Raw genomic sequence first — 23146 nt, 5'->3', positions numbered from 1 at the left:
TTTAGGGGGGTGGGGGGGGGGGGAGAAGATTTGTGCTAGGAGGGATGATTGGGGTGCTTCGTGCTGGAGGGGGGGGGGGATTTGCAGTGGGGTTATTGGGAGGGGCAATTTTAGAAGTAGATCATTTGTCCTATGAGGAGTGATTTTTTTTTAGGGGGGCACTTGAATTGGAGGGGATTTGGGGGATGGAAGGGTTACGTTTTGTGCTGGGAAGGGGATTTCAGCAGGGGAGCAGATTTGCACTTGGAGGGGGAATTTATTATTAGGGGGGTGAAAAAGATTAGTGCGCAGTTTTTTTTTGGGGGGGGGGGGATTTTTGATGACACAATGCTCATACACCTTGGGGGCGGGGGCCGCTGTTTGGCATGTTTGCCCTGGTCTCTGTATGAACTTGCCGCAGCACTGCCTGTAAGTGATGAACACAGGGCAATATGAGGGAATACATTTTTGCTACTGAGAAATGTTACTACGTTTTCCTCATCAGCACTTTGATTTTACTTTACTGAAAATTAGAATAACTGCCAGCAAGCTCTTAGATCTGAAAACTGACCATGCTCTACAAGAATTGCATTCAAGATTTAATTTTCAGAACGTTCATGTAATTTAGGATATTTCTAAAATGCATATACATGCAGGTAATTATTTTTTTTAAATGATACTATTTACACTTTTTTGTGTTCATTCAGTTCGTTCATTAAAATAAAAAATGAATAGAAAAATAGAGAGATTTATATCATACAATTGCGACTGAAGTCATATTTTAATTGAATGCTTAAAAATCAAAAACTACCTTTCCTTTTGAATCTGCAGCTCTGTAATTTTCTGTGAAATGCAATATGGCTACCTGGAGGTGTCCTGTACACAGAATGTGTATAGAAAGCCCCCAGGAAAATAATTTCCCGATTGTGTGATTGGCTCACAGATTTTCCCAGAAGTTATTTTTGGTCAGATACTCCAATAGGAAATCATTGCTAAAGGGATGCAGACCCTGCAATTTTCCTCATTAGTGCCCTGCAGGTGAAGCAACTGGTTGATAATTAAGAAACCACTCCTATAAGATTACCTTACCACATGGACACAGACAAACACACATGGATCTCTTCAGAATAACAAAAAAGTTCACCTAAATTAGATATTTAACATAGAAACCTGTCAATACATTCATCCATGCGATTTTGCAATTCGACTAACATTTCACATTCGAGGGTTATTCATCCAGATATAGAACTCACAGAGCTCAGATTCAATGGGGGTTCCATAAGCCCCCCGTTCACACCGGTGCCGTTTTGAAATCGCGCTACTTCAGCACGACTTCAAAGTTGCACATCAGTGGGATTTGCACTGATAACTTCATTGCAGCCTATGACTTCATACAACAGATGTTTATGCAAGTCGCAACAAAAACAGCAAAAACAGCAAAAAGTATTGCAGGAAACTTTTCAGAGTTGTAGCAATTTGAACGGTTCCCATTGCCAACAATGAGGCACAACTTGTCATGCGATTTGGAGCTGTCAAATTGCATGACAAATCGCACCAGTGCGAACGAGTGATTACTAAAACCGGAGAGTGCAACATCTGGTGCAGCTGTGCATAGAAACCAGCTTCTTCAGTTAAACTGACAAAATAATTTGGAAGCCAATTGGTTTCTATGCAGAGATGCACCAGATTCTTCACATTCGTTTTAGTAAATCAACTTCAATGTTTCCTTTTCCCAGAAAAAAACGATTGTCTACAAAAGGGCAATATTTTTTTTTTTTCCCTTTAGAGATAAAATATTTAAAACCAATATTACTGTTTTGTTATTTGTTTGTAACAATAAGAAAATGCCTTGGGAAAAACATCTAATCACATGCAGCAAATATGTACACCCATTCAAAAATGACACAGCGGGTATTATACCAAATGTAGATTCGTAAAGATGTAGAGCTCTGGGAAATCTGCGAGAACCAACAAGGTGTTGGATCCGATTGATTTCTGGGATAATAAATGGATGGTTGTACCAGAGGCAACCACAGAAAATAGAATAGCAGGAGGCAGAATGTTTTTTAGTGCAGCAGGAGTCTGGCTTGAACTGCAATTTCAATGTTAGATGAGCAATTACACCAGTAAAAACATCTCCAGTGGTGGAATCACCAAGAAGAACCACGTGCCCGAATAGGTTTTGCACTCAGACTCGCCCAAAATACTGCAGAACCTCCCTCACTATGAAGAAATCAAAGAGGCAGCAACATCTCCGTGGTCTAGATGGCAAGGGAGCGACTCTATAAGAGAAGTGAACTCTTATGCCGCGTACACACGACTGGACTTTGCGTCAGAATAAACCCCGACGGTCTTTCCGACAGAGTTCTGACCGAACGGACTTGCCTACACATGATTACACCAAAGTCCATTCATTTTGAACATGATGATGTACGACGGGACTAGAAAAAGGAAGTTCAATAGCCAGTAGCCAATAGCTGCCCGTCCGTCGGACCAGCATACAGACGAACGGTTTCCCCGATCGGAATTGATTCCGTCAATTAAATCCGATGAAATGATTCCGCTGGACCTTTTCTGCTGGAAAGTCCGGTTGTGTGTACGCGGTATTACACACTATCACTGTCAAGTTGCTGCCAGTGACAGCATCACTCGTCTACTGTAATATGGCCCTTATAGCAGTGCATTGGCTGTAAATATACCAACAGACATGAAATGACTGTCACCTGACCTGGCTTACTAGAGTCAGTCTGGAGAAGGATTGGATCACTGTAGTCACTCTCAGGCTGACTGATCCAACAGATCACAAAATCTTCCTAACAAACATGCACAGTCAAACAACAATCATCACAAGTCTCCTTTCTCAGACTTTTTATCCAAGAGAAAAATGACACTTACATTGCCAGTGAAGAAGGTCCTTCTTACATAGGCAGCCAGGGGGAAGAATGCCCTCCTTACAATGGCGGGGGGGGGGGGGGGGGTGTTGGGAGAATACCCTCCTTACATTGACAGCCGGGGGTAGCAGCACACCCTTCTTACATTGGCAGCCAGGGGGGAGAATGCCCTCAGTACATTAGCGGTCGGGGGGGGGGGGACACCCTCCTTACATTGGTGGCTGGGGGGGGGGGGGGGGAAGAATGTCCTCCTTACATTGGCAGTCGGAGGGGGGGGGGGTAACACCCTCCTTACATTGGTGGCTGGGAAGAATGTCATCCTTACACTGGCAGTCGGGGGGGGGGGGGGGTGACGCCCTTCTTACATCGGTGGCCGGGGGGGGTGGAATGCCCGCCTTACATTGGTGGTTGGGGAGGGAGAATGCCCTCCTTACATTGGCAGTGGGTGGGGAGAATGTCCTCCTTACATTGGCAGTCGGAGGGGGGGGGGGGGGGAAACACCCTCCTTACATTGGCAGAGAACACCCTCCTTAAATTGGCGGTCGGGGGGAGTGGGGATGGAACGCCCTCCTTATATTGGCAGTGGGTGGGAAGAGTGTCCTCCTTAAATTGGTGGCTGGGGGGGAAGGGAGAGCGCCCTCCTTACATTGGTGGCTGGTGGGGGGGAGAGAACACCCTATTACTTTGGTGGCTGGGGGGGGAGAGAACGCCCTATTACTTTGGTGGCTGGGGGGGAGAGAACGCCCTATTACTTTGGTGGCTGGGGGGGAGAGAACGCCCTATTACTTTGGTGGCTGGGAGGGGGGGAGAGAACGCCCTATTACATTGGTGGCTGGGAGGGGGGGAGAGAACGCCCTATTACATTGGTGGCTGGGAGGGGGGGGGAGAGAACGCCCTATTACATTGGTGGCTGGGAGGGGGGGGGAGAGAACGCCCTATTACATTGGTGGCTGGGAGGGGGGGGGAGAGAACGCCCTATTACATTGGTGGCTGGGAGGGGGGGGGAGAGAACGCCCTATTACATTGGTGGCTGGGAGGGGGGGGGAGAGAACGCCCTATTACATTGGTGGCTGGGAGGGGGGGGGAGAGAACGCCCTATTACATTGGTGGCTGGGAGGGGGGGGGAGAGAACGCCCTATTACTTTGGTGGCTGGGAGGGGGGGGGGGGAGAACGCCCTATTACTTTGGTGGCTGGGAGGGGGGGGGGAAGAGAACGCCCTATTACATTGGTGGCTGGGAGGGGGGGGGGGGGGGGAAGAGAACGCCCTATTACATTGGTGGCTGGGAGGGGGGGGAAGAGAACGCCCTATTACATTGGTGGCTGGGAGGGGGGGGAAGAGAACGCCCTATTACATTGGTGGCTGGGAGGGGGGGGAAGAGAACGCCCTATTACATTGGTGGCTGGGAGGGGGGGGGAAGAGAACGCCCTATTACATTGGTGGCTGGGAGGGGGGGGGAAGAGAACGCCCTATTACATTGGTGGCTGGGAGGGGGGGGGAAGAGAACGCCCTATTACATTGGTGGCTGGGAGGGGGGGGGAAGAGAACGCCCTATTACATTGGTGGCTGGGAGGGGGGGGGGGGGAAGAGAACGCCCTATTACATTGGTGGCTGGGAGGGGGGGGGGGGGAAGAGAACGCCCTATTACATTGGTGGCTGGGAGGGGGGGGGAAGAGAACGCCCTATTACATTGGTGGCTGGGAGGGGGGGGGGGAAGAGAACGCCCTATTACATTGGTGGCTGGGAGGGGGGGGGGGGAAGAGAACGCCCTATTACATTGGTGGCTGGGAGGGGGGGGGGGGAAGAGAATGCCCTATTACATTGGTGGCTGGGAGGGGGGGGGGGGGGGAAGAGAACGCCCTATTACATTGGTGGCTGGGAGGGGGGGGGGAAGAGAACACCCTATTACATTGGTGGCTGGGAGGGGGGGGGGGAAGAGAACACCCTATTACATTGGTGGCTGGGAGGGGAGGGGGGGGGGGAGAGAGAACGCCCTATTACATTGGTGGCTGGGAGGGGGGGGGAGAAAACGCCCTATTACATTGGTGGCTGGGAGGGGGGGGGGGGAGCACCCTCTTTACATTGGCAGTGGGTGGGAAGAATGTCCTCCTTACATTAGTACCAAGTAGGAAAAATGCCCCCTGGTCTACAGATTGACTCTGTTCCAGTGGTGTGACTCAAGCCATGTCTATGTACAGTGAGGTGTGGGGAAGAGCATTAATCTGCACTATTTTCAGTACAAAGCGGAGAACTATCTGAGTCACAGTCTTAGGAACTGGATCAGCTGCCTCCTATAAAAACTCCCTGACCTACCTTCCACCAAGCACAGCCAGGCCTCCCCTGAGAACTAGGATATGATTGGCTGATGGGGGCATTGCAGACAGTTCACTAGAAGAGGTCTTCCCTGTGCCCAGTGCAGACAGACCTCATCTTATTATATATTCTAATATACAGACCGGGACAACGAGGAGCTGAGAGAATTAGAGCAGACTGGGTGCTGCCATGTGTAGCGTGCCCACCTATCCTTCATACCCACCTCAGGGAAGGAGCCCTTGGCATAGACCATGAGTAGCGAAGTCTTCCCGCAGCCTCCATCTCCAACTATGACCATCTTCACTTCTTTCCTGCCCTTGTCTCCTCTCTGCCTCGCCTCCCCGGTGCCATTGCTGACAGTCCCGTTGGGTTGTTGGGTCATGGTGTCTCAGTCAGTCCATGAGAGGGTGACAACGTACAGGACAGAGCGCACACTCCGCCGGTTACCCGCACACTGCCTGCTCTGACAAGTGCAAGGGAGATGCAGGCGAAACCCGGCTACTGCTGCCTGGGATTGGCTGAGGTGGGTCACGTGAGGTGCGGCTCCCACACCCTCCCCTTTTGAAACGCGAAAGTTTTGGTGGAAGTCGGACGGAGTCCCGATCATGTCACAGATTGGAGCAGCCAACCAGAGAGAAGAGGGATGACTGCGGACTACGTCATGAATCACACAGGTGATAAGAAGCGCTCACACACTTCCCCTCCCTAGTCACACTTTTCTTCTAGCTGAGCAATGCTGAAGTATCACAATTACTGGCTCAGCCATTTGGTTTACTTATTGGAAGACAGACCTTTTTGTGTGGTAAAGCAAAACTCCTAAGAAAAACAGGATACAAGATAACCAAACCCGCTTTTCATGTAATATTCACCTTCATTCCAGAGACTCCCCCACACTGCAGTACCTTTTTACTGCCAATAGATGTCCTCATCATTCAATCCACTTCTTCTGAGCCCAGGTCATGGTCAGGACAAGGGGGGCAGAAGGGTCGACTGCCCTGGGCTCAGCAGGTATTGTAGGGATGGGGGCATTGCAAGTTCCTTCTACTTCCATATAAGGCTGACAGGAGTAGTTACAGCAGTATCACTACTTCTGTCAGCCCTTCGCTGGAAGCGGCAAGGAGAGAACTGGGAGCAGCTGCAGGCTGTGCTCTCTCTCCTCTTCCTAATAACCTCACACATAATTGGGCAGCACAGGGGTGTAGCGGATAGCACTCTCAGTAAGAAGGTGATGGTTCAAATCCCAACCACGACACTACATGCCAGAAGTTTGCATGTTCTCCCTATGTTTGTATGGGTTTCCTCCGGGTACTCTGGTTTCCTCCCACACTCTAAAGACACGCTGGTAGGTTAATTGGCTTCTCTCTAAATTGGCTCCTGTATATAAATGTGAGTTAGGGACCTTAGATTGTAAGCTCCTTGAGGGTAGGGACCGGTGTGACTACTGTACAATGTATATGTACTGCATACTAGCTCATTATGAAATACTTACCTTAGAACAAGGCGCTGGCACCTCACTTGGTCCACGCAGAGGGAGCTGACATGTTCCCTCGGCGTGTCTTCCGGGTATCGCAGCTCCGGCGCTGTGAGTGGCCGGAGCCGCGATTTTGTCACTTTCGTGCATGCATGCAGGAGTTTTCTTCCCGGCAGGGTCTGGTGACTGCCGGGCTTTCAGCCGAGAATCCTCTGTGTGCAAGCGGCTCATTGCAAGGGGAATATCTCCTAAACCATACAGGTTTAGGAGATATTCTTTTTACCTACAGGTAAGCCTTATTATAGGCTCACCTGTAGGTCAAAGTTACAAATATGACTATACAACCCCTTTAAAGTGGTTGTATACTCAGTTTTTTAATTTTTACCTACAGGAAAGCCTATAATAAGGCTTACCTGTAGGTAAAAAAAATATCTCCTAAACCTGTACGGTTTAGGAGATATTCCCCTCGGTATGCGCCACTGACTGCAGCGGCGCATGCGCACAAGGGGGTTCTTGGCCTAAAAATCCAGCAGTGGCCGGCCGGCCGTAATGAAATCTCCCGCGCGCATGCGCAGGAGTGACGATATCGCGGCTCCGGCCACTCACAGCGCCGGAGCCGCGATACCCGGAAGAAACGCAGAGGGAGCATGTCAGCTCCCTCGGCGTGGATCGGGCCAGATGTCGGGGCCTCGTTCTAAGGTAAGTATTTCATAGTGAGCTAGTATGCGGTGCATACTAGCTCATTATGCCTTTTGCTTTGCAGGTTTAAAAAAAAAAAAAAAAATGTGCGGGTTTACTACCGCTTTAATCTAGCCATTGAAATGCATTTACATGTATACAATTTATATGCATAGTGTTTAAAGTGATTCTAAGGCGGCATTCACACCTGAGCGTTTTCAGCTCATAAAACGTCTGAAAAACGCCCAACAAGCAAAATCCCATTAATTTCAATGGCACCTGTTCACATCTGAGTGATTTGTCACCTGCAGGAAAATGCCTGAAAACCGGTCTAAGCTGGAAAAAAGAACATGAGCTTCTTTGGGGCAGATTACAGGCATTTTTCTGCCTTTTACATCGGTGACCTGAACAAAATAAACCGCAGTAAAACACAGGACTTTGAAACGCTCAGATGTGAATGCAGCCTTAAGCCCTGGTTCACATTGATGCTACTTTGAAATCGTGCTACTTCACATGAAGTAGCGCAATTTCAAAGTAGCAAGGTCAAGGCGATTTCAGGTATTAGTGCCCGTTCACACTACCGCGACTTGTCAGACGACTTAGCCGCCTGACAAGTCGCGCTGCGTTCTGTACTATGGAACCGTTCTAATAGGAGCGACTCAAGTCGCTCCGACTTAGAAAAAGGTTCCTGTACTATTTTTGGGGCGACTTCAGGCGGCTTGCATTGACTTCTATACAGAAGTCGTTTTGCAAGTCCCTGCTGAAGTCCTGTGCAGGTCGCGTCTGTGAGTCGCGCTGCAAGTCGTGTCGCCCCCGTGTGAACCGGCACTTACTTGATAGACATCTGTGTGGCTTCATGCACAGACGTCTATTGAAGTCACACCTGAAATCGGCAAAAGTGCAGGAACTACTTTTGCAAATCGGTGTAGAGCCGCAAAATCGGTGTCGCACCAATTCGAACAGTGCCATTGCTTCCAATAGGCTGCGACTTGTCATGTGATTTGATCTCTCAAATCGCATGACAAATCCCTCCAATGTGAACTTAGGCTAAATTGTAATTTAAAAAACATGTCAAACAAACAAACATGTCCTCCTTACCTGCTCTGTTCACTGGCTTTGCACAGAGCAGCCTGGATCCTGTTCTTTTTGGATCCCTTGCCGGTGGTCCTGGTAGAGTTGCCACCTCATCCCTTTAAACCCGAACACATATGAATTACACAGGTTCTGAGGCTAATTTCATGCAGATAAGGCACCAAGTGAGTTTAACTATCACCTTAATCAGCCACAGAAACTGTGTAATTAATATGTGTTTGGTTTTAAAGGGATGAGGTGGCAACCCTAGGTCCTGGCTCCTTTCCCTCTGCCAAGTGCCCCCAATAGTTAGCCTCTTGCTATGGAGTGGGCACTCGAGCAGGCTCGCTCCTGAGCTTCACACTTGTGAATGGACATTTTTCATTCACACAAAGAATGCAGCTCTGCCCCCCCCCCCCGCTTTCTCCTCAGTGGCTCACTGGCTGTGATTTACAACAGCAGGAGCCATTGGCCCCCACTGCTGTGTGAGCCAATGAGAAGAGAGAAACCCAGGAGACTCGCTGCTCTCATGCACATTGCTGATATGGGGTGGTGGGTGGTATAAAGGGAGGCTGGGGGTGGGGAAAGCTGCACCCGGAAGTTTTTTTTTACCTTAATGCATAGAATGCAAAGGTATAAATCCTTCTACTTCTACTTTAAGCGTTCACGTGTTTTTTCCTCTCAAGAATGCGCCTTTGGTGTTTTTTTTCAGCTTGTAAACACTGCTCTTCAGCTTTGCCTATAAATGCCTTTGTGTGTTTGGACACAGGCTTACATAGACCTGTTGTGTTTTTTAAGCTCCGTTTGCACAAGGCCATAGAGTGAGTGCCGTGAATTGAAATCAGCCAGTGAACATATTAAAATTCATGAAGCATTGCAGCAATGCTGAAACGGAAAGTCTACTAAGTTTCCATAACCTGGATTTTGTCATCTTTTTTGTAGTATTAATTGTGCAAGTTTTCACGTCTTGCTGGGTGGGACTGAAATGATACTAGATCGGTTTCTGGAACAGTAGACAAGCAATCTTAGAATTGCAGTGTTTTAGTTAACCATAAATGTAATACATTGTATATTATATTTCATTATATGTGGTGACTGTATCCATTTCCTTTTTTAGGCTGCGCTTCATGTGTTTTTCAGGTACGTTTTGCAGTGAATTTTGCGATTTTATCCACTTCACCCCCCCAGAAGGATTTGCCCCCTTAATGACCAGGCCATTTTTTGCAATACAGCACTGCGTCACTTTAACCAGTTGCCGACCGCCGCACGACGATGTACGTCGACAGCATGGCACGGGCAGGCATATGGGCGTACCTGTACGTCCCTGCCTTCCCGCGGGTCGGGGGCCCGATCGGGCCCCCGCCCGGTGCCTGCGGCGGTCGGTTTTCGTCCGGGAGCGATCCGGGACGAGGGGGCGGCCATTCATTCATGGCCACCCCCTCGCGATCGCTCCCGACGAATAGAAATCCCCCGTGACATCACTTCCTCTCCTGTAATGTAAACACAAAGGTTTAACCCCGTGATCACCCCCCATCGCCAGTGTCACTAAGGCTGGGTTCACATTGCAGCGGTTTATGAGAACGAATGTGATTCGCACTGCAGTGCAAATCACATCCGATCTCTGTGCGATTCGAGTTCAGCCATTCGCCGCACCCGCCACACCCGCCGCACCCGCCGCAAATTCGCACGGGACCCTTTTTTTGGCCCGCAGCAGAATCGGATCACATGGGTGTTCACACCATGCGATCCAAGTTTGCAGATCGCACTGCGATATGCGAACTGATCTGGGGGTGTCATTAACATTTCACTGACACTCCCAGCAGTTCGCATAGGGCAGTGTGAACTGCCGCCGGGAGGCATGCGATGCGGGAACCCGCCGCGCATTCGTGGCGTTCCGGCATCGCTCCAGTGTGAACCCAGCCTAATAAGCGATCGTTTTTCTGATCGCTGTATTAGTGTCACAGGTGACGCTAGTTAGGCAGGTAGGTATTTAGGTTCGCCGCAGCTTTTTATAGCGCCAGGGACCCCCATATACTACCGCATAAAGCCCCCTGATTGCCCCCTAGTTAACCCTTTCACCAGTGATCACCATATAACTGTTACAGGTGACGCTGGTTGGTTAGTTATTTTTTTATAGTTTCAGGGCACCCGCCATTTATTACCTAGTCTCACTAGTGTACCCCTAAATTTAGGGGTGTCTACTTTCCAAAATGGGGTCATTTGGGGGGGGTTTGTGCCATCTTGGCATTTTATGGCCTTCAAAACTGTAACGCCCTTAGAAAGCCTGAAGGCGGTGCTTGGTTTTCGGGGCCCCGTACGCGGCTAGGCTCCCAAAAATCCCACATATGTGGTATCCCCGTACTCAGGAGAAGCAGCAGAATTTATTTTGGGGTGTTATTTCACATATGCCCATGGCATGCGTGAGCAATATATCATTTAGTGACAACTTTGTGAAAAAAAAAAAAGTTTGTAATTTTCCCGCAACTTGTGGCAAAATATAAAATATTCCATGGACTCAACATGCCTCTCAGCAAATAGCTTGGGGTGTCTACTTTCTAAAATGGGGTCATTTGTGGGGGTTTTGTGCCATCTTGGCATTTTATGGCCTTCAAAACTGTAATAGGTAGTGAGAAGTGAACTCAAAAATTTACGCCCTTAGAAAGGCTGAAGGCGGTGCTTGGTTTTCGGGGCCCCGTACGCGGCTAGGCTCCCAAAAAGTCCCACATATGTGGTATCCCCGTACTCAGGAGAAGCAGCAGAATTTATTTTGGGGTGTCATTTCACATATGCCCATAGCATGTGTGAGCAATATATCATTTAGTGACAACTTTGTGTAAAAAAAAAAATATATATTTTTTTTGTCATTATTCAATCGCTTGAGGCAAAAAAATAAAATATTCAATGGGCTCAACATGCCTCTTATCAATTTCCTTAGGGGGTCTACTTTCCAAAATGGGGTCATTTGGGGGGGTTTTGTACTGCCCTGCCAATTTAGCACCTCAAGAAATGAGATAGGCAGTCGTAAACTAAAAGCTGCCTAAATTCCAGAAAACGTACCTTAGTTTGTAGATGTGACAACTTTTGCGCAAACCAATAAATATACAATTATTGACTTTTTTTTTTACCAAAGACATGTGGCTGAATACATTTTGGCCTAAATGTATGACTAAAATTGAGTTTATTGGATTTTTCTAATAACAAAAAGTAGAAAATATCATTTTTTTTCAAAATTTGCGGTCTTTTTACGTTTATATCGCAAAAAATAAAAATCGCAGAGGCAATCAAATACCATCAAAAGAAAGCTCTATTTGTGGGAAGAAAAGGACGCAAATTTTGTTTGGGTACAACATTGCATGACCGCGCAATTACCAGTTAAAGCAGCGCAGTGCCAAAGTGTAAAAAGACCTCTGGTCATTTACCAGCAAAATGGTCCGGTCTGAAAGTGGTTAACTGACAATTGCGCGATGCTGCAACGTTGTACCCAAACAAAATTGACATCCTTTTTTCCCCACAAATAGAGCTTTCTTTTGGTTGTATTTGATCACCTCTGCAGTTTTATTTTTTTTCCGCTATAAACAAAAAAAAGAGCGACAATTAAAAAAAAAAAAGCAATATTTTTTACATTTTGCTATAACAAATATCCCCCCACAAAATATAGTAAAAAAAACATTTTCCTCAGTTTAGGCCGATATATATTCTTCTACATATTTTTGGTAAAAAAAAATTGCAATAGGTGTATATTGATTGGTTTGCGCAAAAGTTATAGCGTGTACAAAATAGGGGCTATATTTATGCCATTTTTTTTTTTTTTTTTTTACTAGTAATGGTGGCGATCTGCGATTTTTAGCGGGACTGTGACATTACGGCAGAGAGATCGGACACATTTTTGGGACCATTGACATTTATACAGCGATCGGTGCTAAAAAAAAATGTGTTAATGTCACTGGTAGGCAAGGGGTTAACACTAGGGGGCAATCAAGGGGTTAAATGTGTTCCCTCGTGTGTGTTTCTAACTGTGGGGGATGTGACTGACTAGAGGCGGAGCCAGATCGCTGTTCCTAACTAGTAGGAACAGACGATCTGTCTCTCCTTTCCTGACAGAATGAGAATGTATGTGTTTACACACATCCCCGTTCTGGGTCTCATGCCCGAGATCACGCCCACCGGCCACGCGCATCGGGTCCCCCGCCATGCAGCAATTTGCACAGGAGAGCCGACCTGCCACTGTAGAATGATAGTGGGTGGTCAGCTAGTGGTTAAACCCTTATTTTTTATGTGTTTTTGCATGCAGTTTTCATGCATTTTGCATTTAACTTTTTTTTTCTCTTTAAACACACTATATATAGCTGGTTGCTAAGGAGGGGGCCAGGAAGACAGCCCCCACGGCGTTAACAACTGATGAGTCATCAGCTGTCAGCTGTCCCCTCCTAAAATCCATACCCTTATCCGAACATGCAACCCGGCCGGCCTGGAAAGGAAGAGGATAAGCGAGCGCCCCACCCCTTCTCTGGACCATACCAGGCCGCATGCCCTCAACATAGAGGGGTGGGTGCTTTGGGAAGCACAGCTTTTTTTTTTAAGCAGAAAAGAGCGGCGAGAAAGAACACAGCACTGGGAGAAGACGGCTTGGGGAAAAGGTGGCTCAGAGCTATTTTTTTAATAAAGGACTTGTCAAAAACCAGCTCTTTTTTTATTTTTTATTTCACTGCTTTTTTGGGGTGAATGGGTAGGGGTACGATGTACTCGATACTCAGTCACATAGGGGGGCCAGGATCTAAGGGCCCCCTTGTTAAAGGGGGCTTCCAGATTCTGTTATAGGCCCCCATCCACAGACCCAGACAACCAATGGCCAGGGTTGTCTTGTAGAGGCCCTTGTCCCCATCAACATGGGGGTAAGGTGATTTGGGGGGGCAGAGTGCCCCCAAAGTACACATCCCCCCCTAAGCAGCCTGGTATGGTTTGGGGGGGGGGTGCCCGCTCATCCCCTCCCTTTCCTGACCTGCCGGGCAGCAGGCTTGGATTAGGGTCTGGTATGAATTTTGGAGGGACATCATGCCCTTTTTAAAAATAAAATTGGCCCCCCCTCCAAATCCATACTAGACCCAAAGGGCCTAGGGGGGACCCCATGCCATTTTTTTTATACATTCAACTGTCAGAGGGGAATCCCACTGACAGCTAATGACTCATCGGTTGTCAAGGATGTGGCAGCCGGCTTTCCGGCCTCTTCCTTAGCAACCAGCTATATACAGTGTTTTAAACAGAAAAATAAAAAACGCAAAACAAAAATCGCATCACAAACACAACACTTGCTTTTCTGGTGCGATTCCATTGAAGTCTGTTACATGCAAAATGTGGAAAAAAAGTCCCTGTCTCTTTTAAAAAACACACCGGACTCAAAAACGCATAGGTGTGAACATGTACCATAGGAAACCATGTTAAATGGACTGTAGTGTATTTCTGCAAACTGCAAAACACACTAAAAAACGCATAGGTGTGAACCTAGGGTAAAGTAACACTGTCACTGCTATGTACTGAGCAGGTTAACTCTAGTTACTGTAGGCGCTGAGTGGGTCCGAAAGCAGCCTTCCCCCTGTGAAGTCCTTCTGATTTTAATAATAAAGCTCTTCTATTTTGCAGCACCTCTGACACTTCAGACTTATGACAAGTGTAGCTGCTCCCCCGCCCAGCCCTGAAGACACAAGCTGACACACAATCTGAAAAGGCAGTATACCTGCACACAACTGCTGACAGCCGACAACCTGTTATTAACAAGACTTGGTCTCTGCACACTCTTTTGAAGACTGCTAGTGATATATGTCTATGCATAATACTTTTTTGTGTGATGTTGTTTTACTAATTAATAGTAATCTCCTACTGCAATGTGATGCATAGTAGCCTTATTACTTGCTTGATATTGAAATGATGCTTGTTATTTAAACGTATATTTACAGCCAGTAAGAATGGCTCAAAATTTCAAGTCCTGAGCTACTAACCAGCCTTAAGGGTTACTCGCCACCAGTTGCCCCACCCAACCCTTACCATGCCCCGCCCCCTAATTCCACCCCTAAACATGCCCTCATAAATTATCTCATGAAATTGCACTTAAATGTTTTATGCAGAATTAAGTTATGAAAATAAATACTAACAACAACTTTATCCGTGCCAATCAGTGCAGCCTCACACGTGTCCATCAATGCAGCCTGCCCATGTCCATCAATGCAACCTGCCGTGTCTATCAATGCATCCTGCCCGTGCCCATCAATGCAGCCTGCCCGTGTCCACCAATGTAGCCTGTGCCCACCAATGCAGCCCATGTCAACCAATGCAGTCTGTGTCCACCAATGCAGTCTACCTGTGCAGGGGAAGAGAGGAGAGGAACTGCTGGCCAGATGATCAGAGCGCCAAGGAACGTTACAGCTTTTATTTCAATCGCCACTCACCGTCACATACAGTCCCTCCTCCTGGCCGGGGAACTTTGATACGTCACAAGTCCCGGGACCAGGAGGAGGGGCAGTATGTGACAGTGAGTGGGGGGAACACACGGCAATTGAAATGAAAGCTGTGATGTTCCTCGGCACTCTGATGATCCGGCCGCCTGCTCTACACCCTCGTCATTTCCCCCCTGCGATTGCTGAGAGAATGGCTCCCATACAACCCCGCCTACTACCGGCGGTGCTCCCCCCCCCCCCCATGATCCCAGGCAGTTATAGCTCGCCAGCCCTCAAATTCCACTTGCAAAATGCGAGCAGACAAGTGGAATTTTTGAGGGCTGCGTGCAATAAGTATAGTTTTGTTACTGATGCTCATCAGATAGAATCTATAAATGACCTTTTTGTAAAAATGATTATTTTAAAAAAAAAAAAAAAGTGGAATTTCTGAATATGTATACAGTAGGTCTATTGTTTTTCTAGCCAAGTGAATAATACAAAGAAACTATGTTAGTTATGTGACACTTCATGATTTGGTGATTTTTGCTACATAGCTGTGTAAGCCCAGAAAAATACAGGGATTCATTAAACTTGGGTGTTACTAAACCTAAAAAGTAAAATCAGTCTGTATATGCAGTAAAGCATGCTTGTTATACTCACTGTGGAAAGGGGTTACTTTTCTGCATTGTGTAAAAAGGCTGCTAAATCCTGTATGCACATATCCTCTCCTTCTTCCACTGACTCCAGAACATGTCTGGATAGTACAGAGTCTTTGGAGTTAGGCTGCACATGCTCAGTTTGGTGTGTATTGCTAGAGAGTTGTTTTTTTTTCTTGGGAGAGTGCATGTGATCAGCACAGGGCCAATCAGCACTGTCCAGACAGAGAATCAGGGGCTCTGGACCCTGATAGGACAGCTCATGCAGTATGAAAACTCCTCCTACAAGCTTTACCAGGAACTGATAGAAGTCACAAGATACAATATACTGCTGATGAGAAAAGGTATTTACCAGTTTATATTTACTAAACCAGTTGCATTTTGGTGTTCTGTCTACTGTGGGAGACCAGATATTGTGAATACATGGTCCTGGGTATAGTAACACTAAGTCCTTGTACACACGGTCGGACATTCCGACAACAAAAAAACTGATTTTGTCCGAAACTTGTGTTGCATACACACGGTCGGGCAAAGTTGTCGGAAAATCCGATCGTACGTAACGTGATGACGTTACTTTGTTACGACGGGACTACGTTCAGGCTAGTAGCCAATAGCTTTGGTCTAGGAATTTGATCTGAGCATGCGTGGCACTTTTGTCTGATCGGAATTCTCTACACACAATCGGAAAAAGTCCGATCGGATCATGTTGTCGGAAAGTTTTATAGCCCAGCTCTAAAACTTTGTCCGATGGAGCCCACACACAGTCGGATTATCCGACAACACGGTCCGATTGGACATTTTCCGTCGGAACGTCCGACCGTGTGTACAAGGGCTAAGAATGTACTTTCTAAAATAAATGTTGTTTTTAAATGAAAATTGAAGCTGAAAATGGTTTATAATCACCCACCTCACTTTTCTACATTTACATAGAATGTGAAATTATTTATGACCATATGACCCTAAAAATACAGTGCCTTGAAAAAGTATTCATACCCCTTGAAATTTTCCACATTTTGTCATGTTACGACCAAAGACCTAAATGTATTTTATTGGGATTTTATGTGATAGACCAACACAAAGCAGCACATCACTGTGAAGTGGATGATAAATGCTTTTCAACAATTTCTTTTACAAATAAATATGTGAAAAGTGTGGCATGCATTTGTATTCAGCCCCCTTGAGTCAATACTTTGTAGAACCACCTTTCGCTGCAATTACAGCTGTAAGTATTTTTGGGGATGTCTCTACAGCTTTGCACATCTAGAGTGACATTTTTTCCCATTCTTCTTCGCAAAATAGCTCAAGCTCTGCCAGATTGGATGGAGAGCATCTGTGAACAGCAATTTTCAAGTCTTGCCACAGATTCTTTATTGGATTTAGGTCTGGAATTTGAATGGGCCATTCTAACACATGAATATGCTTTGACCTAAACCATTCCATTGTAGCTCTGGCTGTATGTTTAGGGTCGTTGTCCTTTTGGAAGGTGAACCTCCGTCCCAGTCTCAAGTTTTTTGCAGACTGTAACAGGTTTTCTTCTAAGATTGGCCTGTATTTGGCTCCATCCATCTTCCCATCAACTCTGACCAGCTTCCCTGTCCCTACGGGAGAAAAGCATCCCCACAACACGATGCTGCCACCACCATGTTTCACGGTGGGGATGGTGTGTTCAGGGTGATGTCCAGTGTTAGTTTTCAGTCACACATAGCATTTTGCTTTTAGGCCAAAAAGTTCAATTTTGGTCTCATCTGACCAGAGCACCTTCCACATGTTTGCTGTGACTTCCACATGGCTTCTTGCATACTGCAAACAGGACTTCTTATGGCTTTCTTTCAACAATGGCTTTCTTCTTGCCACTCGTACATAAAGGCCAGATTTGTGGAGTACACGACTAACTATAGAACTGACAATGCTGTGCGCTCATGCCTAGTGTAGTCAGTATATAACAAGAAAGCTGAGGGACTGGCAGGAACACCAGGGATTTCACACAAAGGCAGCAATACAAACAGAACAAATACCTTTTTAATAAAAGTACATGGTACAGCAGTCGCATATCATAAATATGAAATGTTGGGTTTACATATTCTTTAGGACCCTTTCACACGGGACGGATCCATAATGATCTGCCCCGTGATGATCCACTTGCTCAGCAGTGATCGCTCAGTTTATCCATGTTCATCTGATCCACTCTGCAGATGGATAGAAAAATAGTATTTTCATCTGTCTGCAGAATCAGACCATAGTGGAGACATATATCGGGTGTCAGCAGATGTTCATCCACTGACACCCGCTATCCCATAGGGATGCATGTATGTCCGTATTTCATCCGTAAACGGATGGATGAAATACGGACATACTGTCCGCATGAGTGAAAGGGGCCTTAAAAAAAAAAAAATCTAAATCTCTACTGTTAAAATGTTATCATAATACAGCTTTTTATCTCAAAGATAAGTTTGCCTTGTTATTTATTTGTTTCTCAGAGCAAAGTACTGGCCATACAGGCAACATTTCCCTATCCGCTTATGCAGTCATATAATTATATCTGTATGGTAAGGATGGGTCTTAAATTTTTACAAGTAACCTGCCCCATGAGACTTCAAATTTAAAGTATGAAATAGGGGTTTTAAAAAATATGTAAACCCAACATTTTATATTCCTGATGCCTGCCTGCTGTAACATGTAATTGTATGAGAAAGTATCCTGTTCTCTTTGTATTGCTTCCTTTGAGTGAAATGCCCAGTCCCCCTGCTTTCCTATTAAAGACTGACCACACTAAGCAGGAGAGCACAGCGTGGTTAGTTCTCTAGCTGTGCTGGGAACTCAGCCTGCTCTCCTCCAATGATCAGACTTGTACTGACACACCCTCTCTGCACAGCCTTTCACTGGGAGAACCAGTCAGCGTGCTGCTGCTTCTCCTCACCCCAGCTCGTATGCAGCTGAGACAAGAGGGTAAGTGATCGCTTATTAAAAAGGGAAAAAGGGTATTTATATTTTTTATAGCTATACACAAATGTTTTGCCTTTCATTTCTATTTTAAACTGAATGTTTTTTTTAAAAAAGGTGATGGTTTAGAATCACTTTAATGCATATATGTCTGCAGCAGAATAAATTACAATACACTGCAATATACATTTCAGACCAGCATCAGACCCTTCCAGTACCTAAAAACTTTGCAGCATAGCCAAGTGAATTATATATAGATTTTTTTTGCTAGTTTAGTACAGTACTTTAGACTTGTTTGTTTTTTAATGCTAGTAGGGTTATAGTCTGCGCACAGGGCAATACTCAGTAAATGAGGTGTGTGACTTTCAGCTGGATGTGCTGGCAGGGATGGTAGTAGCTTCTTTTTGTCAAAAGCTGGTTAGAATGCGAGAAAATGATCCGTGTATGGCCGGTAGTGTCAGCTCAGTGTTGGCTGGAAGCCCCTACAGAGCCTGTTTATCTCCTGCCTTGGCCTTAGCTCAGCATTTCTAACAGATTCTGATTTAACTGTCATAGTACAAGTCTGCAGTCATTATTATATTATAGAAAAACAAAGGTTTCAAAAACCTTGTTAGCAATGACCCCGACCTTTACTTGGCCTAGGAATTCTTTATAAGAAACAGTTAACCCTTTTTGCACCGTACCCTGAGTAATGATTGGTAGTTGTGTGGTTTATTCTTCTCACACACCATAGTGGAACTGACCATGTGATTAAAAAAAGTGCTGCAACAGCTCCCAGTTGGTCGTGGTGTACAACATGGATGAAACTTGTCATCAGCACGCTGATAAGCTTGTTTCAGAGCACAAAGGTTTTTATTCTTGTATGTTCACCTAAAAAAGCAAGGTTTTTCGGGACTACACAGAGACACTTTGTCCATGATGATGATCGGGGTACACACTAAGAAGGCCAGATTTCATGATGGCAGAATAGAGGGAGGATCAGTGAACATCTGTTTGTCAATCCTGCATTTCCAAGTTCAGCGCTATCGAATAGTAATAAAGAACAACATAAAAAATGTAAATAAAAAAAACTAAATCTTTTTTTTTTTTTTTAAGAACCCCACCCATATGCGTCTATGCATATTCCTAGGACACTCATAGGTAAACAGAGATCAAGTAACACATAGTCATTTCGCATACCAGAGTAAGAGGACTATATCTAGGGCTGTCATTTATGGTTCACTTTAAACTAATGAGCTGTAAAGGTTTTTTTGAAGTGCCTCCTATGGACGATTTTGAGTATTGTAATTTTTTACGATTTCACAGACGCATTCAATTTTATGACTTGGCATATCTATGGTATCTATTTAGTCAATGCAGTTGCATCTTTTAAATTATACCTATTAAGCATTCCTTTAGCTATTGGTTATAAAATGTATGTATATACATTAGATTAAATACTCATACAGGCAGCAACACAATGCATAAAATCTTGTAGATACAAGTTGGATGCTCCAGAAAATATTCACATCAAACATCATAAGTGTAGTAAAGTCCCGAGGCCCCTGAGGCCTAATGGTGACCTCCAGAGTTAGGGACAGCTGACATCCTTCTAGAGTGGGTTACAAGGCATGGTGGGTGTAATGTAAGGTAGATGCAAAGAGATTTATTGTCTCTTAAACAGAGCTGTTGGTACCAGGACACCCTTAAGTAGATGCAACGTTAATTCTCTGACTCCGAGACTTCTATAGGCAGACAGCCATGCAGGGAAAGGTATCTAGTCAGACACCACATCTGCATGAGTAGCAATGCTATCTCCTATGGCAACAGTCTTGTAACAGTTTCTAACAAAGGTTGCAATGAACTCTTTCACTTCTTCTACAATCTCCCATTGTAGAACTTCATTTCCACTGAGCTCTCAGTCTTTACTAGACTTACTGATCCACTGCCACTGAGCTCTTCCAATCTAGCACTCAGTATCTTTCTCAAGCATCACCCCCACTTCACCACTGGGTCCCTGGCTTGGCACTCACAGATACTCTTCAAACGTCACCCTTGCTGACATGTTGGGTCCCTGGCTTAGTGCTCCACAAGCATCACCTCTGCTGTCTGGCTGGGTCCCTGACTTGGCACTTGCTGAAGTTTCCCAATTCCCCGGCTGGTTAGAATACAGGGGAATTCAGGTATCTTTGTAGTTTTGCGGGTTATAGGTATTTCCTTGATCCAGAGGACAAACAATTTCCACAAGCTGCATCTAGCAATCACCAGATAGGCCTCTCTCACTGACCTAGCATCTGGCGAGATGCTCAAACAAAGTCTCTGCCACAGACTTGATAAGGTTAGCAATCGTGTCATGCAATCCTGTGCCACAGGAAAGCACGATAAGCTGCTGGTTGCTAAGATGTCATGGTTTTGCAATAGTTTGCTTACCTGTTTCCATGTGTGCATCTCTAGAGACCAGCCGACCCTCACCTGTCTGCTTTTGTAATCCATCCTCTGGCATGGCTCCACCTTAGCTCCTATCAGTGAGCTCTATATTAACCTATGCACTGCAGGCCAAACCTGCTGATCAACCTTTGTGTGTTTCCTGTTACCTGCCGTGTGCTCTTCTGTTGTTCCATTACCAACTTTGGCGTGTCCTTGACTATCCCTGTTTGCCTGTGATCCTGACCTTTTGGCGTGTCCCTGACTATTCCTGTCTGCTTGTGGCCCCAACCTTGGCTTTGTCCCTCACTTTCCCTATCCTCCTGTTGCCTACTGTGGGTGTGAGCTGGGGGACCGTGGGGGTCGCGACCTGGAGCCAGTTGCAGCCAAGTCCATCCTCACCACTAGAGGCACTGGTGAACACCTGCTGGTTCTTAGACTCCGCGCCCCAGGGAATCTTATGCTCCAACCCCAGTGGGATCTGTCTCCCGTCTGCAGCAGTCAGCTGTAGGGTCCACAACCTTGCGGTGCACTCCTGATGCCTATGGTGTGCATCTGTCACCTCGCCTCAAGGTGACCTGACATAAGATTAAAGAGTTTCCCCACAGTACCTGATTCTTTCAGCCGACCCAATGATACTGTATGGTAAGCAACTCAGGATACATCCTCCAACTGAGTCTCCAGGCTTCTCCATGAGTCCCCAGCCTTATTGCTCGGTTCTCCTCAGAAAAGTCCTCCCCTGGATCCTCCAGTTGCTTGGCTTCTCCCTGCAGGCAAGACATTACAGGATCATCTCTGGATCAATAGGCCCCAGAGCCTCTGGGCCTACCCTTTAGTTGCAGAGCCTCAGGCCAGTCGGCCCTGAGACATTGATTAAGGCTGCACACACCTCAGGCCAGGAGGGCCACGAGGTCGGGGAAAACTAGCCCAAAAAAAAGACCAGAGAGAATGGCGTCAGTAACTTAAAGAGGAAGTAAACTCTCCCACTCTGATGCTTCTTTTCATTTAGTCCATTATAATAAGTAAAACTATAGCCACTGTAATCCAGCCTAAATCGCATATTACTTACTGTTTAAAGAAACTTTAAAAATTTGTTTCCAGGGGTAAGGCAGCACCATCTTAAGTATTGTTTTCTGAGTCCACAGTAGAGTGTATTTACGCCCTTACATTGAGCACTTGCTGTACTGTTAACCAAACCTCCTTCTCAATCCAATGTTTCTATGGCAACCCTGCTTCCCTGTTCATAGTTGACTTGTTTTATTTCATAGTATTTACTTGTGCTGCTTATCTAGTGTTTGCCTGTGTGAGTCCTATCAGCTTCAGCTGATAAGACTGCAGTTATTTCTGTTCCATGCCCTGATTTACACTGCATGTGATGTCACATGGTCACATGGTGTATAGGAAGAAGCTCTGAGTGATTATGCAGCCTCCTGGGAGTTCACTGTTGTGCCGTAGGAAGTCCTGATAACAGATAGATATGCACATAGAGAGTGTGCCGTAAATCAGGGGAGATCTGACAACATTGTGCCCAGATGACTGAGGCACTGAGAAGTCATCAAACAACCAGAAGTACCCATCCTCAGAATTCTGTTCTTGACTGTCACCACTTTCTCTGATGGAAGCAAAGCAGAGGAACTAGCAAAGCACCTTGGGTACACTAACCATTTGGTTGGAGAAAGTTGGCTTCGCTTTCCTTCTTTTCTTTTTTTTTTTTGAGGTGTGAGTATAGGCATCCCGACAATCCAGCAACAGCACCCAGCCATGTGGTTTTACTGTTTGAATGGGCTCCGTCTTAAAGATCTCAAAGAGGGCCCAAAAGGGTCAGACCTATTCCGATCTGCAACTGCACACTAGCCACCAGGGCCGCTGATAGGGCAGTACAATCAGCCCTGATGTACTGGGCCCGCCCAGATCAGCTACATAGTGGGGCCTGGGCATCATAAACAATTTGTTACTGCATTAAAAAAAATAATAATTTCTAAACTCTTCCCTGCTTCCGCCTCATCTGGTCAATGCAGGGGCTCAGGAGGGGAGCACAACAGAGGGACTATTTCTTTATTTTCGGGGCGCATATATATCATGCCGCCCCACTATTTTATTAGTCCCGGCTGGCGGAGTGATATTGTGATTCTCCGTTCGGCTCCCAGCTGCAATCCTCACCAGATGTGAAGAAGCTGAATGGCTGACAGGGAAGAGCAGGAGGAGATCGTGGCTGCACTGGACACAGTGAGTGGGAAATAGAGGAAAGAATACTCACTGTGTCCTATTATATATCTCACCGCAGGGTACAATCATCACACAGGCAGCACAGCAGGGT

The 23146-nt window shown here is 46.1% G+C and overlaps 1 protein-coding gene and 1 long non-coding RNA gene across 2 annotated transcripts in view; one reads left to right on the top strand and one right to left on the bottom strand.

The window, feature by feature from the left end:
* Positions 1–5678, bottom strand: part of RHOF (ras homolog family member F, filopodia associated) — a 97951-nt gene extending 92273 nt beyond the window's left edge. The window contains exon 1 of the mRNA XM_077461969.1: positions 5406–5678. Coding sequence (XP_077318095.1) covers positions 5406–5564 — 159 coding nt within the window. The 5' untranslated portion in view covers positions 5565–5678. The remainder of the gene's footprint in view (positions 1–5405) is intronic.
* Positions 5679–5694: 16 nt separating this feature from the next.
* Positions 5695–23146, top strand: part of LOC143940502 (uncharacterized) — a 53292-nt gene continuing 35840 nt past the window's right edge. Inside the window, exon 1 of the long non-coding RNA XR_013263878.1 lies at positions 5695–5856. This is a non-coding gene — a long non-coding RNA (uncharacterized LOC143940502). The remainder of the gene's footprint in view (positions 5857–23146) is intronic.

Source organism: Lithobates pipiens, unplaced genomic scaffold (genome assembly GCF_037356315.1).
Source record: "Lithobates pipiens isolate NorthernLeopardFrog02 unplaced genomic scaffold, aLitPip1_a1.2 Scaffold_3, whole genome shotgun sequence".
Lineage (NCBI taxonomy): Eukaryota > Metazoa > Chordata > Amphibia > Anura > Ranidae > Lithobates > Lithobates pipiens.
Note: the sequence above shows the minus strand (reverse complement) of the source record. Positions and strands in the feature narration are given on the sequence as shown.